Source organism: Erpetoichthys calabaricus, chromosome 10 (assembly GCF_900747795.2).
Source record: "Erpetoichthys calabaricus chromosome 10, fErpCal1.3, whole genome shotgun sequence".
Classification (NCBI taxonomy): Eukaryota; Metazoa; Chordata; class Cladistia; order Polypteriformes; family Polypteridae; genus Erpetoichthys; species Erpetoichthys calabaricus.
Window position 1 is genome coordinate 119,847,121 of NC_041403.2, and position 15,708 is coordinate 119,862,828.

Genomic DNA, 15,708 nt, shown 5'->3' on the forward strand with positions numbered 1-15,708 from the left:
AAAATTTTCAAGCCTGATATTGTGACAGGTTATATTGGGAAGCTCTCATAAAATATTGAGCCAGCTGTAGGAAAGGGGCATTAAGGCGAGAGAGTGAGAACTTGCCACTGTATAATATGATATCAGATCCCATCTGAAGTGGAAGTCAGAGGTCCGCTTATTCATTTGGGGGAAGCAAAATTTACTTAGCAAAGCTGCATAAGGCTTGGAGGCCCTGGGTTTGTATCTGGCCTCTCCCTGTGAAAACGTACATCAGTGATGGGTGAGATCCTGATTGATTTCTTACTACAACCATTAACAGTGGTCTTGAGGTTGGATAGAATCTGACATAAGTTGTGTAGAATAACAGAATAGTTTCAGTCAGTCACCCCGCCAGCGAGTACACAAGTGATGCTGATCAGAAACCTGTTTGTTGTTTCTTGTCATGTATGGCAGCCAACACACTAATCGTGTCTTGATTGTCGAAAGTATTTTGGGTGCAGTAGTGTTAGTAACTTATACAACGGACATTGATTGACTAGAAAAATGCCTACTGTAGGGAATCTCTGTGCCCAGTGGCAAACAATCTCCACGTTCATAGATCCACTCTGAATGAAGCTGAGTGCTGGTAGTTTTTATGATATATAGTGTGTCTTTTGATACAAGAGCAAATGACACTTTTTGTAGGGTAATGCTCCATAACAGATAGCTAAAAAAGACCTGGAATAGCTTCAGAAACATGGAATTGAATTAATCTTAATGCAACATCATCTCCAGTCAATTCATCTTAAACTAATTTAGGGATGGAATAGAATGAGACATTTAATGAAGAGATCCACAATCAGTTGATCTGCAAAAATGACAAGATGCATTGGTGCCAAGAAGGGCATTATCCCTGTTCTGCACTTTTGACACCTTATTGATTCGATTCCATGACAAATTTAGGCTGTTCTGAGGTCACAGGAGGGACAAATCTACATTAGAGTAGTTGTATGTAACACTATGGGCATGCATCACATTATAATCATTTTATTTGCTTCAGCGTTACATTCAGAGAGCAGTGAGTATCAAAATATTTAAGTGATAAGTACATCACAGAAGACAGGATCATGAAATTAGACGCCTCATCCTGTGAACGGCCCATTATGAATGTGGATTTGGGGGTTTGGGGGGGGGGGGGGGGGGGGGGGGGGGGGGGGGGGGGGGAGGCGTATGGGATAAAGAGAAAGAGGGAATAGACTTGGGCAAAGATGTCACTTCAGATATACCCAGATTGACTGTAGGATTTCTATTCTTGAAAGATGACTTGATTGTTTGCTTTCTAATTCTGTTCATGTCCATATTTATATTTTTGGATATAAAACACAACATTTGAATATATCCTTTGATTCACTTGACGTTACTCCAGGTTGGAGTAACAAGGGGGTCTTGCTTATGACTGTATATGCATAGACCGTATACTGTATGTCGGAATATGTTGAGTTTTTTTTTTTGTTCAGTTGCAAGGTGTTTTTTCCTCTTCAATAACCTTTTGCTTTTAATAGAGTATTCATTGCTTTTTTTATATCTACAGTTATTCATTTTCATGCTCTTGATATGGTCCATTTTCTTTATTCAACAAACACTGTCATGCCTGGACTGCAAATATATTGTTTTTTCACACTTCAATGTTAATATCTGAACATTCACTTAAAACAATTACCATATTTTCCATTTTAAATTATGTACCTTATATGCACTTATTCATCAACTATAGGTTGATCAAGACATCAGTAAGATTGTATTGTTTAAATAATGCTGCCCACTTCTGAATACTCAAAAAAGACGTAGCTGTTGGAAGCTAAGTGTCTGCATATAAATACATGAAATGTTTGAACTCCTCTTTAACCTGGTAAGAGAGTTCAGGTGAAAAATGTAGCAAAAATGTGTCTTTCAGCTATGTCAGATAAGCATATTTCTTCACTTGAAGTTACTTCAGGTACAAATGAATGAAATAATTTCCTAGCCGTGCCCATCCCCTCGGGCCACTCGCAAACAAGCCAGCTTCTTTGAAGTTGTACGTATGAAGTTAGTGAGCAGACCCTAAAGGGAGAGAATGAGACAGCAACTGTTAATTAAGCTGTCTTTTCTCACTCAAGGTGTGAGAATTAAGGCACAAACACTTAGTCAGGCAAGTTTTAATTTGTTTGCAAATCGGCTTTTCTTATTATTGTAATATGCCTTGAGGGCAAAAAAAATATTTTTGTTACTTATTTACATTATTTCACATTGGTAGGCTTTCAAAAAATTCTCATTGACATTTTTGAAAAAAGTTTAAGATGGAGTCATTGATATGAGGTGATCATGTCTGAACAGATTATCTAAAATGAAGTTTTGTTGTTTTTTTCTGATAGATAGATAGATAGATAGATAGATAGATAGATAGATAGATAGATAGATAGATAGATAGATAGATAGATAGATAGATAGATAGATAGATAGATAGATAGATAGATAGATAGATAGATAGGATACTTTATTAATCCCAATGGGAAATTCACATTCTTCAGCAGCAGCATACTGATACAATAAATAATATTAAATTAAAGAATGATAATAATGCAGGTGAAAAACAGACAATAACTATGTATAATGTTAAATGTTAACGTTTACCCCTCCCGGGTGGAATTAAAGAGTCGCATAGTTTGGGGGAGGAACGATCTTCTCAATCTGTCAGTGGAGCAGGACAGTGACAGCAGTCTGTTGCTGAAGCTGCTCTTCTGTCTGGAGATGATACTATTTAGTGGATGCAGTGGATTCTCCATAATTGATAGGAGCCTGCTGAGCGCCCTTCGCTCTGCCACAGATGTTAAACTGTCTAGCTCCATGCCAACAATAGAGCCTGCCTTCCTCACCAGTTTGTCCAGGCGTGAGGCGTCTTTCCTCTTAATGCTGCCTCCCCAGCACACCACCACGTAGAAGAGGGCGCAAATCTTAATAATGCTGTTGAGCCAACGAAGCACTCATGGAATATCAGCATGTCACTGAGTAATCATTTCTCTGCAACCCAAAAAATAACAGTAAAGCAGAGGTTATGTCTATCCTGGACAAACTGCAGCAAAAAATAATTAAGACAATTATTGCTCACCCTGAACAGCAGAATCTTCTCTGGTTCCTGGAAATGGCAATAGATCATTACTCTTCAAGGAATGTAAAAGTAACTGGCCATTTTTTGTTCACTCTGCCAAATGCTAGAGTATTGATAATTGTTATTCACCCTCAATATGATAATAAACCAACATTAAACATTCTCTGCATAAAACATGAAAACTGGTTAGGGGTGACTATTCCTCTTACTTCCATAAATGAGAAAAATAGAACATTGCAAATACCCACATACAGACTGTTAAATGATACAAAAAAAAAGCAGAAGATAGTAATTTAAACAAGATATAGTCAGGGAATAAAAACTCGATCAAAACCGGAAAGTCAAAAAATGTCTAAGCAACCACAAGTCAAGTCACAAAATGAAAATCAGAAGTCTAAGGCAAAAATGAGACTTGTCAAACCTAAAAATCAATTGATCATTAGGGCCTACATGAATTTTATAAGCAAACTATACTAAAGAGAACAGAATGTTGGTTTAAACACTAAAGAATGGAGCATTCTGAAACGTTGCAAATTTATGGCCTCATTGTGATTATCAAGGTCACCAACAGCATTAAGTAAGTAATAAAAATGTGAGTCAAAACTAAACCAAAATAAAAAAGCAACAGAACTGTGATGTGCAGTTCAAAAATTATATAAAAACTAAAAGTATTTCAAAGAACACTGACAAAACAAAATGTTTCCCAGAAACAAATCTCTAAGTCAGTGAGGAGTGGCATTAAAGAAAGAAACATTCCGTGCATTTGTGATGGCACACACACAATACCAAAAATTCAAATTTGATAAAATCAAATATAAAAAAATGCAAAACAGAAGAAAAAAACAAGTGGAAAAACTAGCAGAGTAGCAGAACAAATATAATTACAAAACCATAAGAGAGAGAGAGAGATGTTACAAAGGTGTCCTTGGTGTGGACTATTAGAATGGGTGGAACCATCCTGAAAAGTCAGACATAAAGGCGTGTGCGTGTGTGCATGTGTGTGTGTATGTGAGTGATAGAGAGAGGGAGAGAGAGCGCAGCACTTACAAGATATGCTCCCTTGCTTAAATCCATTGACCTTGGCACCATGGCGAGTCTTACAAAAGATCTTGAACTTGGACCTGCTGATGGAGTTGAGGGAAAGTGATGCAGATGGTGTAGATAGATAGATAGATAGATAGATAGATAGATAGATAGATAGATAGATAGATAGATAGATAGATAGATAGATAGATAGATAGATAGATAGATAGATAGATAGATAGATAGATACTTTATTAATCCCAATGGGAAATTCACATTCTTCAGCAGCAGCATACTGATACAATAAATAATATTAAATTAAAGAATGATAATAATACAGGTGAAAAAAACAGACAATAACTATGTATAATGTTAAATATTAACGTTTACCCCCCCTGGTGGAATTAAAGAGTCGCATAGTATTGGGGGAGGAACGATCTCCTCAATCTGTCTGTGGAGCAGGACAGTGACAGCAGTCTGTCGCTGAAGCTGCTCTTCTGTCTGGAGATGACATTATTTAGTGGATGCAGTGGATTCTCCATAATTGATAGGAGCCTGCTGAGCGCCCTTCGCACTGCCACAGATGTTAAACTGTCCAGCTCCATGCCAACAATAGAGCCTGCCTTCCTCACCAGTTTGTCCAGGCGTGAGGCGTCTTTCCTCTTAATGCTGCCTCCCCAGCACACCACTGCGTAGAAGAGGGCGCTCGCCACAACTGTTTGATAGAACATCTGCAGCATCTTATTGCAGATGTTGAAGGAAGCCAGCCTTCTAAGGAAGTATAACCGGCTTTGTCCTTTCTTGCACAGCGCATCAGTATTGGCAGTCCAGTCTAATTTATCATCCAGCTGCACTCCCAGATATTTATAGGTCTGCACCATCTGCACACAGTCACCTTTGATGATCACTGGGTCTATGAGGGGTCTGGGCCTCCTAAAATCCACCACCAGCTCCTTGGTTTTGCTGGTGTTCAGGTGTAGGTGGTTTGAGTCGGACCATTTAACAAAGTCATTGTCCCTAAATAAGCATTGTGAGGTAGAGTTGGCAGTGTGAATGTGCGGGAACAAAAAAAGCAGCAACAAATTGATGAAAGGAGCCATGAAAGATTGGAGCAGCAGCTGAATTGGAGGGAGGCAGAGGAAGCAGACAGTCTCCAATAAACCTTGTGTGAGGAAACAAGGGAGAGATACCGTATTTCATAATATTTTAGGCTGTTAGCACCAGTGATGGTAAAATGTGAGACAAATATTGCCACACATAAATTGCAGAAAATGAAAATCTATCATCATATTGTTTTGCCATATAGTACATCCGCCTAGTGATAGAATTAAAAGATATCTCAATATCAAAAACTCAACACTGAAAGCAGAAATGGAAATTAAAATGAATACATTACCAATTTTTCTTCAGTGGTCAAACTGATTAATCATATTCTACACTAGAATTGGACATGATTCATAATAATGATAATAGCTAGTTCAGACTAGCAAGATGTGCAAGTTAATGGACTCCTTAAATTGTGTCACAGGAAAACAATAAATAAATCACTTGATAGGGCTGTAACCTTGAAGCATCAAAGTAGAACTGAAAAGTTCAGGCTGCACATCTAAACACAAGAGCAAAGGTATGATAAGAACCTGCAAAGTTAAAGGGTCCTGCAACAAGTAACCCAGACACAAACTAGCAGTGCCAGGCACTAAAAAAAGAAATATTTTTATAGACAAGAAATTGAGCTGAGCATAGCCTATAAAATTGGATTATGATGATTAAATTATTTTATTATTAACATTTTATTGAAGTGACTTTAATTCTTACTTAGTTTTTGTTTATTATTAACATTTTATTGAAGCGACTTTAATTCTTACTTAGTTTTTGTAAAACATCACCTTCTGTTAAGGACTGAGGACAGTGCCTCACCTGCACTTTATGCACAGACCAAATTATGTTGTGTTTCAGGCAGGGTACCCCTAAGGTTGTGGTTATTTTTATGTTAACATTGCTGTTAATTTAATTTCTTTATATCAGTACATCTTCTTTTTGCTCCATATGTTTTGTGGGTGATCCCCCAGAAGGTGGGACCATTTGCCCATCACCCCAAGGGAACCATTTGCCCATCACCCCAAGGGACAGACCAAGGAAAACCCACAATCCATTGTGGTTTATTGACTGCCCTTGTGTTAGTGAGCATCTTTTGCAATTATCCTGTACTTTGTGTTATTTACTGGATTTCTGAATTAATGCTCTCTTTCTGACTTCATATTCTGGATTTGTAATTTGGATTTATTTGCCTTGAATTGCCTTTGCCTTTTCAGCCACCTCCTACTGTGCCTGTTGTGTTCTTCAAGCTTCCTTGTCTTCAGAGTATTTTTTGTATTAATAAATCTTTTTCTGACAAGCCTGGGTTTGACAGTCTATCCCCCACAATATTGAGAATTGTTTTCTGTGTGCTTGGGAACTTTTTAGTCCATGACACTTTTCAGCCTGTGCTAATTAATAGGATAGCAGTATGCTGAGGCATGCAAAAGTCCCTTTATTTCTCTCCGGTGACTGCAGCTCTGTTAGCTACAACACTTGAGAGCAAGTGACCATTCGAAGGCTAGCCCAAAATGGTTTCAAGCTAAACTGAAAACAGTTACCAATAATGGGGAAAAAGATACCCAGAATAAAGCAGAAAATAAAAAATCGTGGAGCAGAGAATGAGACCTTGAGATAAGACACATTCGCTTGATTACACCTAAGTTGGCGTAACACATCACCCAGATAGTTTTTAAGAGCAATCCAACTGCATAGTTCAGAAGTTTGTTCCATATTCTAAAAATGTGTTGTATGAAGAAGTGCTTCCTGTCTTCTATTTCAAATGTATTTCCTTTTAAATTCCACCAGTGTCTTTTAGTAAATGATTTACTACTGACCATTTAATTTAATGGCAATAATGACACTGTTTTTGACTGATGGTTTTTAATTTCATAATACCTCATATCTCATACAGAGAAAGTATGTCAACTAGTTGTCATAGTTATAAAATAGAGAAATTTATTAAAACATTTTGTAAAATATGAAACAGGTAGGTAAAGAGTATTTCTTTACAGGAGAATAAAATGAAAGTTTCCACTGTATCTCCTAACTAGCTTCACTGTAGAAAAGATGTACATTTTGAAATGTATTCAATTTTTAAAATCTGTTTTGTTCTGGTTGAGGATAAGCTAGCGCCTACTTCGGTAGGAACACATGAAACTCCAAATTTCAGAAGAATGTAAAAGCTTGTGTGTAAAACATGAGTAAAAAGTGATCAAAATAGCTGTTTCTGAGCAAATTAGTAATTGAAATGCCTGAAAATATGTGGTACAGTAATGTACTCCTTCGTTTACCCAACACCCTATTCCTAAAGCCAAAGTATACTCCTACATTACCTGTGTATGCCTTTCAACTGGTTGGCACTGAAGCCACTCCCAACCGTCACCTTGTGGTTGGCCTTGCACACAGTCACCATAAATGATTTGTTTAGGTGATGCTGGCCGGACACAGGAGTCCCCAAATCACCACTCTCAGCATTACCCAAAAGGAGTGACTTCCTGTGACACTGTTCCAAGCATAGCTCTTTTTATTTATTTATTTATTTTTACCTTTTTTCTTCTTTGAAATCATCATATCTTGTCTCCCACCAGCTGTCCAACACTTCTAGAATGTATGATGCACTTGAGAACCCTCCACTACAAAATGGTAAAGAAGAATCATAGGGGAACATCTGGTTAATAATCTGCAATGGAGAAGCTCCCCTTCATTGTCGAGAATTTTAGTTGGACATGTCACAAAGCAGTTATTTAGTTTTACAAGTAACTTAAGGATTAAGATGATGCAGGCAAGAGAAACGTGCGGTTTGATTTCCTCTTAGTTACCACTAGATGCAACTAGAGATCAGTATTAAGTTCAATTCTGTATCATTTGTGTATTCTGGTGATGTGTAAAATTCTTTCCTGTTATAAGAAAATATGTAGGAGTTTGAAATGAAAGATGGTGTTGGATTCACTACTGGTAGAATTTTATACTAATGGAATTGTTTTGTAAACATACTACCTTCTTTCAGATTATAATGTCCCTTCCTGATAGAAAGTAGAGATCCTGATTAGTCTGATGCAGTATGCAAGTGCTCTAACATCTCACACCTCCCATGCCTTAACATGCCCTGAAATATCCTGTAGTGTCATAAGAAAAAAATAATCAATGTATTGTGTGCATATACAGTGCATCCGGAAAGTATTCACAGCACATCACTTTTCCCACATTTTGTTATGTTACAGCCTTATTCCAAAATGGATTAAATTCATTTTTTTCCTCAGAATTCTACACACAACACCCCATAATGTCAATGTGAAAAAAGTTTACTTGAGGTTTTTGCAAATTTATTAAAAGTAAAAAAACTGAGCTCCTGCGGTGGGTTGGCACCCTGCCCGGGATTGGTTCCTGCCTTGTGCCCTGTGTTGGTTGGGATTGGCTCCAGCAGACCCCCGTGACCCTGTAGTTAGGATATAGCGGGTTGCATAATGGATGGATGGAAAACTGAGCAATCACATGTACATAAGTATTCACAGCCTTTGCTCAATACTTTGTCGATGCACCTTTGGCAGCAATTACAACCTCAACTCTTTTGAATATGATGCCACAAGCTTGGCACACCTATCCTTGGCCAGTTTTGCCCATTCCTCTTTGCAGCACCTCTCAAGCTCCATCAGGTTGGATGGGAAGCGTCGGTGCACAGCCATTTTAAGATCTCTGCAGAGATGTTCAATCAGATTCAAGTCTGGGCTCTGGCTGGGCCACTCAAGGACATTCACAGAGTTGTCCTGAAGCCACTCCTTTGATATTTTGACGGTGTGCTTAGGGTCGTTGTGCTGCTGAAAGATGAACCGTCGCCCCAGTCTGAGGTCAAGAGCGCTCTGGAGCAGGTTTTCATCCAGGCTGTCTCTGTACATTGCTGCAGTCATCTTTCCCTTTATCCTGACTAGTCTCCTAGTCCCTGCCACTGAAAAACATCCCCACAGCATGATGCTGCCACCACCATGCTTCACTGTACGGATGGTATTGGCCTGGTGATGAGCAGTGCCTGGTTTCCTCCAAACGTGAAGCCTGGCATTCACACCAAAGAGTTCAATCTTTGTCTCATCAGACCAGAGAATTCTCCTTCTCATGGTCTGAGAGTCCTTCAGGTGCCTTTTGGCAAACTCCAGGCGGTCTGCCATGTGCCTTTTACTAAGGAGTGGCTTCCGTCTGGCCACTCTACCATACAGGCCTGATTGGTGGATTGCTGCAGAGATGGTTGTCCTTCTGGAAGGTTCTCCTCTCTCCACAGATGACCTCTGGAGCTCTGACAGAGTGACCATCGGGTTCTTGGTCACCTCCCTGACTAAGGCCCTTCTCCCCCAATTGCTCAGTTTAGATGGCCGGCCAGCTCTAGGAAGAGTCCTGGTGGTTTTGAACTTCTTCCACTTACGGATGATGGAGGCCACTGTGCTCATTGGGACCTTCAAAGCAGCAGAAATTTTTCTGTAACCTTCCCCAAATATGTGCCTCGAGACAATCCTGTCTCGGAGGTCTACAGACAATTCCTTTGACTTCATGCTTGGTTTGTGCTCTGACATGAACTGTCAACTGTGGGACCTTATATAGACAGGTGTGTGCCTTTCCAAATCATATCCGGTCAACTGAATTTACCACAGGTGGACTCCAATTAAGCTGCAGAAACATCTCAAGGATGATCAGGGGAAACAGGATGCACCTGAGCTCAATTTTGAGCTTCATGGCAAAGGCTGTGAATACTTATGTACATGTGCTTTCTCAATTTTTTTTTATTTTTAATAAATTTGCAAAAACCTCAAGTAATCTTTTTTCATGTTGTCATTATGGGGTGTTGTGTGTAGAATTTTGAAGAAAAAAATTAATTTAATCCATTTTGGAATAAGGCTGTAACATAACAAAATGTGGAAAAAGTGATGCGCTGTGAATACTTTCTGGATGCACTGTACATATATATATATATATATATATATATATGCATGTGTGTATATGTGTACTTGTTTGTCTGTATATATTCACCCATTTTAAATTGCTTATCAAGCTATAAGCATGTGGTATGATTTATAAGGGTATGAGATTTGAAATATGCATATTTTTATACAAATCATTTTATCTCCAAAACTAATCCATTACATTCATGCTATGCACATTGTATACACAGTTTATTGGATCCCCTTTTTTTTTAACTTTTCTTTCATAATACAAGTGGGCACCATAAGTCAGTCCTTTCAGAGGTTCTACTACAACAGAAACCAATATAAACAACAGGATGAAAAGCAAGTTTATGGAATTTGTGTTCTGAGAGTTTCAATAGTGTATAGCAGAGGCCAGCCTTGATATATGATGGAATAAGTATGGCTTAACGTCATGGTATGTTGGATCGTTGCTCATTATGTGTCTTAAGTCTGTCCCAAGAAACAACATGGAATTTCTTCCTCTTTGTTTTGTTAAAATAATTTAAAAAAAACCAACTTGGTCATACTTTAGTTTAGATATTGGTTATAGACCAGATATTAACAACACAGGAACAATTTATTAAATCTTAAATTTGCCACTAATGTAACAATAATAAAACATCATGAACATAATAAGTTAGTTATTCTTCAGTGTTTATATTATGTTGAAAAAGTATTTACAATCTAATGTGTAATGTGCAGACTGTTAATATCTACTTATAATGGATACCTAAAATAATAGATATCCTAAAATTGAGTATTCCCCTTTTACATCCACACCTTGGGACATGCAAATGAAGAATACTGATGAGAATAAGAAATCATACAAAATAAATGAAGTAGCCTCCAGTGGCTAACTTACTGCTACCAGTATATCAAACATGTCTATCCAGATTCTAAATTTTCTAGTCCCTACTCAGGACTGTAAGGAGCTGGAGCACAGCCACATAATACACAATAAGCACACTGACTTCAGCTAAAGTAAAGTGATCTATAAGTGGGTCTCACACCACTGGAGGACACCTGAGAAAAATGCGGATCCTACACTGAACTGCAATAAAAGTTGTGAAATGGTGTAATTCAAATCTAGTTTTTTAACTTTTTAAATTCATATAACACTGTTAGATTTACATAATAGTAGGTATTCCTTTTCAGATCTTAATTATGTACTATGTTAATGTAAATTAAAAAAAAAATGTTTAAAAAACAGCTAGATCAATGCCACAACAAATGGATGATGACTGGGAGTCAGTTGCTACACTTGGTAATAATTGTAAAATATTCAACAGATTGTTTAAAATTCCTTGAGCATTTTGCCAGTGGTAAAATTCTAGCTTAAATTCTGCTTTCAAAAGACATCATAGCAGAAGTCATGTCAGTAATAATAAAAGAACAATAATGGAAACCTGACACTACCCTGTCAGCCACAAAAAACTCACAACATTTATATCGCCACAGGAGCAGTTTAAGTGCTGAAGGCAAACTGCTGATTGCATATTATTACACATACATTCTTATATAACTGGAACAGTTGTTTTGAGTTATAACATAAAATTTTCAGACCCACTCGATCCAATTCAGTCTATCCAGGCAGCACTGGGTGCTATGCAGAAAACAGCCCTGGAAGGGCACCAGTTCATCATAGGACACACAGAACCAATTTGGATTGACAACCTAAGCTGCATGTCTTTGGGAACATGGGAGAAATCACACACAGAGAGTATGCAAATTCCATACAAACAACTACCAGATGTTGTTTTTGAACCTTGGACAGTGGATCTATGAGGTAGCAGCATTACCCATTGCACCACCCTCTCCTGAGAAATGTAAAATGCAAATTACTTTACTTGCAAGATCAACTCCAGTACAAGCAGTCATGGGGCACATGATAAGAGTGAAGTAGTGTTTTCCAGTACTGACTACACTACCTAGTGCTAAACGCTCCATGTCAAATTATAAAACGTGTTACTAGCCATTGCAGACAACACACCATTCTCAAACCGGCTCAATCCATTTGTGAGTAATGGGCGGGCCAGCAGCACTGAGGCAGGCACAACCTCCAGCCAGAGAGCTAGTGCATGACAGGACACACTCACAGACAGCCACATCACTCTGGCAGAGTGGGATTGATAAGCAGTTTGGACACAACCAACGGACAACAGGCTTTAGGCTACATGGGCTGAGGGCTAAGCCTGCCAAAGCTGTTTGAGTTGCTGCAGATCAGATTACTACAACCATTATAGCAAATGTGATTGAAAGGTATTTTATAAATGAACAACAATCTTCTGTGAGTTAATAATGCTTTGTGATTATATTAAGTTAATTGCAGAAATAAACACTTTAAGTGAAAAATTTGCATATTGCACAGTATGTTTAGATATGTATTTGTTTAGGATGTAAATTAAATTTGTAATACTTTACTCCTTTAATGTACTGTATAAGCAACTTATTAACACCTTGCATATATATCTTAACATTATCAACCGTTCATTTGTGGACAGTAAGAAGTAATTTATTTCAGTATCAGAAAACAGTTGTTACATAGTTTCAGGCATCAGTTGAGAAATCATGGAATTTTTTTTCAACTATTGTTTTCATTGTATAGCTGGATCTGTTTGTGGCTGAGTCACACTTCCTCGGTTTCCATTTTCCTACATTTTGTGATTTTTGCATGTGAATAAAGGTATGCCAGGATAGCCTTGGGGGATGGGGGAATCATGTATATTTATTATAGCTTTTAAGAACTGTATCTCTGTTTTCCACATGAGATATACGATAATGTCATTGGAAAACCATCATATCTTCCATTGATCTGTAACTACAGTGACTATCAATGTGAAGGAGAACCCAAGACTAATACATGCAAACAGATAATATTAAAGTTTAACAATCCTGTAAATTGCTAGCAATACTATAAAACTTGTCTTGCTGTCCAGTCTCCTGTTTCTGTTACTCCTGTCAAAGAAATTCTTATACATAACTTATAAGAGACCAATAGATAAGGCTATAATAACATTTCTGATAAGAAAGAAAGAGATTTTGCAAACTACCTACTACTTTTTGTGTTATCTGCAGGCGCACTGTTCCCTATGGTCTCTCTGCCTACCGGGGCTCACGGCGAGGAAAGCGATCTGCAGAGCACCTTTCAAGGATTGAATCTGTGGATTCAGATTTACATCGGTGTCACTGCACTGACATTGGAGATTCCGGGTGCAGAAACTTCTGCCACAAGAGGTAATTTCAGTGCATTTCAATTGAAGACTTGAATGCAAGTGGCTTGTTAGCCACAACACCCTATCAAATAAATTAGAAAAGTGTGAAAGAGGCCAGAAGAGAGGGGGAAGGTGTCTTATAACTGGTCTGAGTAAAACAGTATTGCAAGAGGGAAAGAGCTCCAGTAACGGATGTGTATGGGCTGTCACCAGGAAGTGGTACTTCCATTTGTGCAATGATCCCGACCATTTGAGACACTGAGTAAAATGCCCACTGAGGAGGGTATTGGAAACCTTAGGGGTGGCCCAGTTTATGTCTTCCTAAATACGTTGCGGCAGAGAATCATAGGTGTAAATTGCTGTGGCCCTACAAGGACACAGACCTGAGTTACTATGCCCCTAAGAAAATAACTTGGCCCAGAGTTGTAAAGAAATCCTAGGCCAATAAAAGAGCACTTAGACCTGAGGCCCACTGCTCCTTGAGTGACTTCTGGGAGATCCTGGAAGGTAACCTTAGATGGGGTTTAAAATACATAGTTCCCTATAATGCTAAAGCTACTTGGGCTTAAAGTTGAGTGGAAGAGGGAAAATTCCTAGCCAGACCATGAAACATAACAATAACAGTTAAAATGTAGGTTATTTGAGCAATAAAAGCAGAGATAAGACATCATTCCATTTCCAATTTTATATTGATTATTAGTGAATGACCAACAGTATTAAAAGAAAGGTTACAGGCTTATGGAAAAAAGGTCTAGCGTTCAGTCATTATTTATGTGCAGTTTTCACATTCTCACTATATGTTCATTGGTTTTCCTCTTGGCACACCAGTTTTTCTACATATACCTAAAATGTGCAGGTAAATTTCATTGCTGAATTTAGTTGTGTGTGTAGGTCAACCTGGTGCCCTGTCTAGGGCTGATTCCTATCTTTGCACCTAATGCTACCAATATAGGCTTCATCTCTCCAAACGCTAGACAGTTAAAAGTAACACATTTGAGAATGTTAACTTAGCTTCAGGATTTCAGAATATAGTATTTTTCTCCAGAATTCAGTTTTTTTTCACAAAATACAGTGCATTAACATTGCTTTAATAGGTTTTGATGTGAGCATTTTCTTCACTGCTTTGCCAGCAGAGGTGTTTCTACTGCCCTAACCCGATTGCTTCCTATTCTTATATTTGTACTAGCTGAAATACTCAGCGTTGCCCGGGAGGAAAATAAAGTGTTTCTTTTTTTTCTTTGAGAAAAATATAAATAAATAAAACACATCTTTAAAAATAAAAATAAATTAACAAACAATGAAGACTCACTAATGTGTATGTGACGCTTGGAACCAGCCAACTCTATTTAATTTCAAAAGCAACAGGGGTGCAGTGGTGTGCAAACATAAAGAATGCTGGCAGTCACCTCCAGTTCGCCCTCTGGTGGTCGTTACGAGTGTCAACTGAAAGATAACGCATACAAGACCGCAAGATCACCCTCCACCCTGCACCCCTACAGTATTTTTAGTTGATTAATGAGAAATGTACCAAGTTTCATGAAAATTTCCCCAGCCATTTGGAAGTGATGCTGGAACATACATACATGCATACATACATTGATTTTTTTTTATATATACTAGCTGAAATACCCAGTGTTGCCCTGGAGAAAAATAAAGTGTTTTTTTTTTTAATTATTTGAGAAAAACATAATAAAAAAACAACTTTAAAAATAAATTAAACAAACAATAAAGGACTCACTAATGTCCTTGTCTTGCGGTCTTGTATGTATGTTATCATCCACTTGACGCTCGGAAACAGCCAACTCTATTTAATTTGAAAAGCAACAGGGGTGCGGTGGTGCTTAAACATAAAGAATGCTGGCAGTTGCCTGCTATATACTAACTGTGTAAGCACGGTATCCTAGAAAGTATTGAAATCCTCAGAACTACTCTGGCGTCTCTCTTCTAGGAGAATTCGTTTTGCCAATGTGCTCACATCATTTGTTCATTAGCAGCTATGCGACTGTCTTTCTTAGGAGGTTTCCTTTTGCTGGTGTGCTGGCCTCGCTTGCGTATGCTCGAGCTGGAGCCCTCATCCCGACTCTACCAGACAGACAGACACAGACACTTTCACACATAGAACTCTATTTAATTTCAAAAGCAACAGGGGTGTGGTGGTGCTCAAACATAAAGAATGCTGACAGTCATCTCCAGTTCACACTCTGGTGGTTGTTCCGAGTGTCATTTGGATGATAGCATGCATACAAGACCATAAGAATCACCCCCATCCCTACCCAGAAGGGGGTGGGTTAGGGCTGATTTCACCCTACAGTACTTTTAGTCGATCATTGAGAAACATGTG

At 38.2% G+C, this 15,708-nt stretch overlaps 1 protein-coding gene across 1 annotated transcript in view; it reads left to right on the forward strand.

Moving 5' to 3' along the window:
- The window catches only part of LOC114659374 (endothelin-3-like), a 96,249-nt gene that overhangs the window by 50,937 nt on the left and 29,604 nt on the right, over positions 1-15,708 (forward strand). Inside the window, exon 3 of the mRNA XM_028811828.2 lies at positions 13,231-13,389. Coding sequence (XP_028667661.1) covers positions 13,231-13,389 — 159 coding nt within the window. The remainder of the gene's footprint in view (positions 1-13,230; positions 13,390-15,708) is intronic.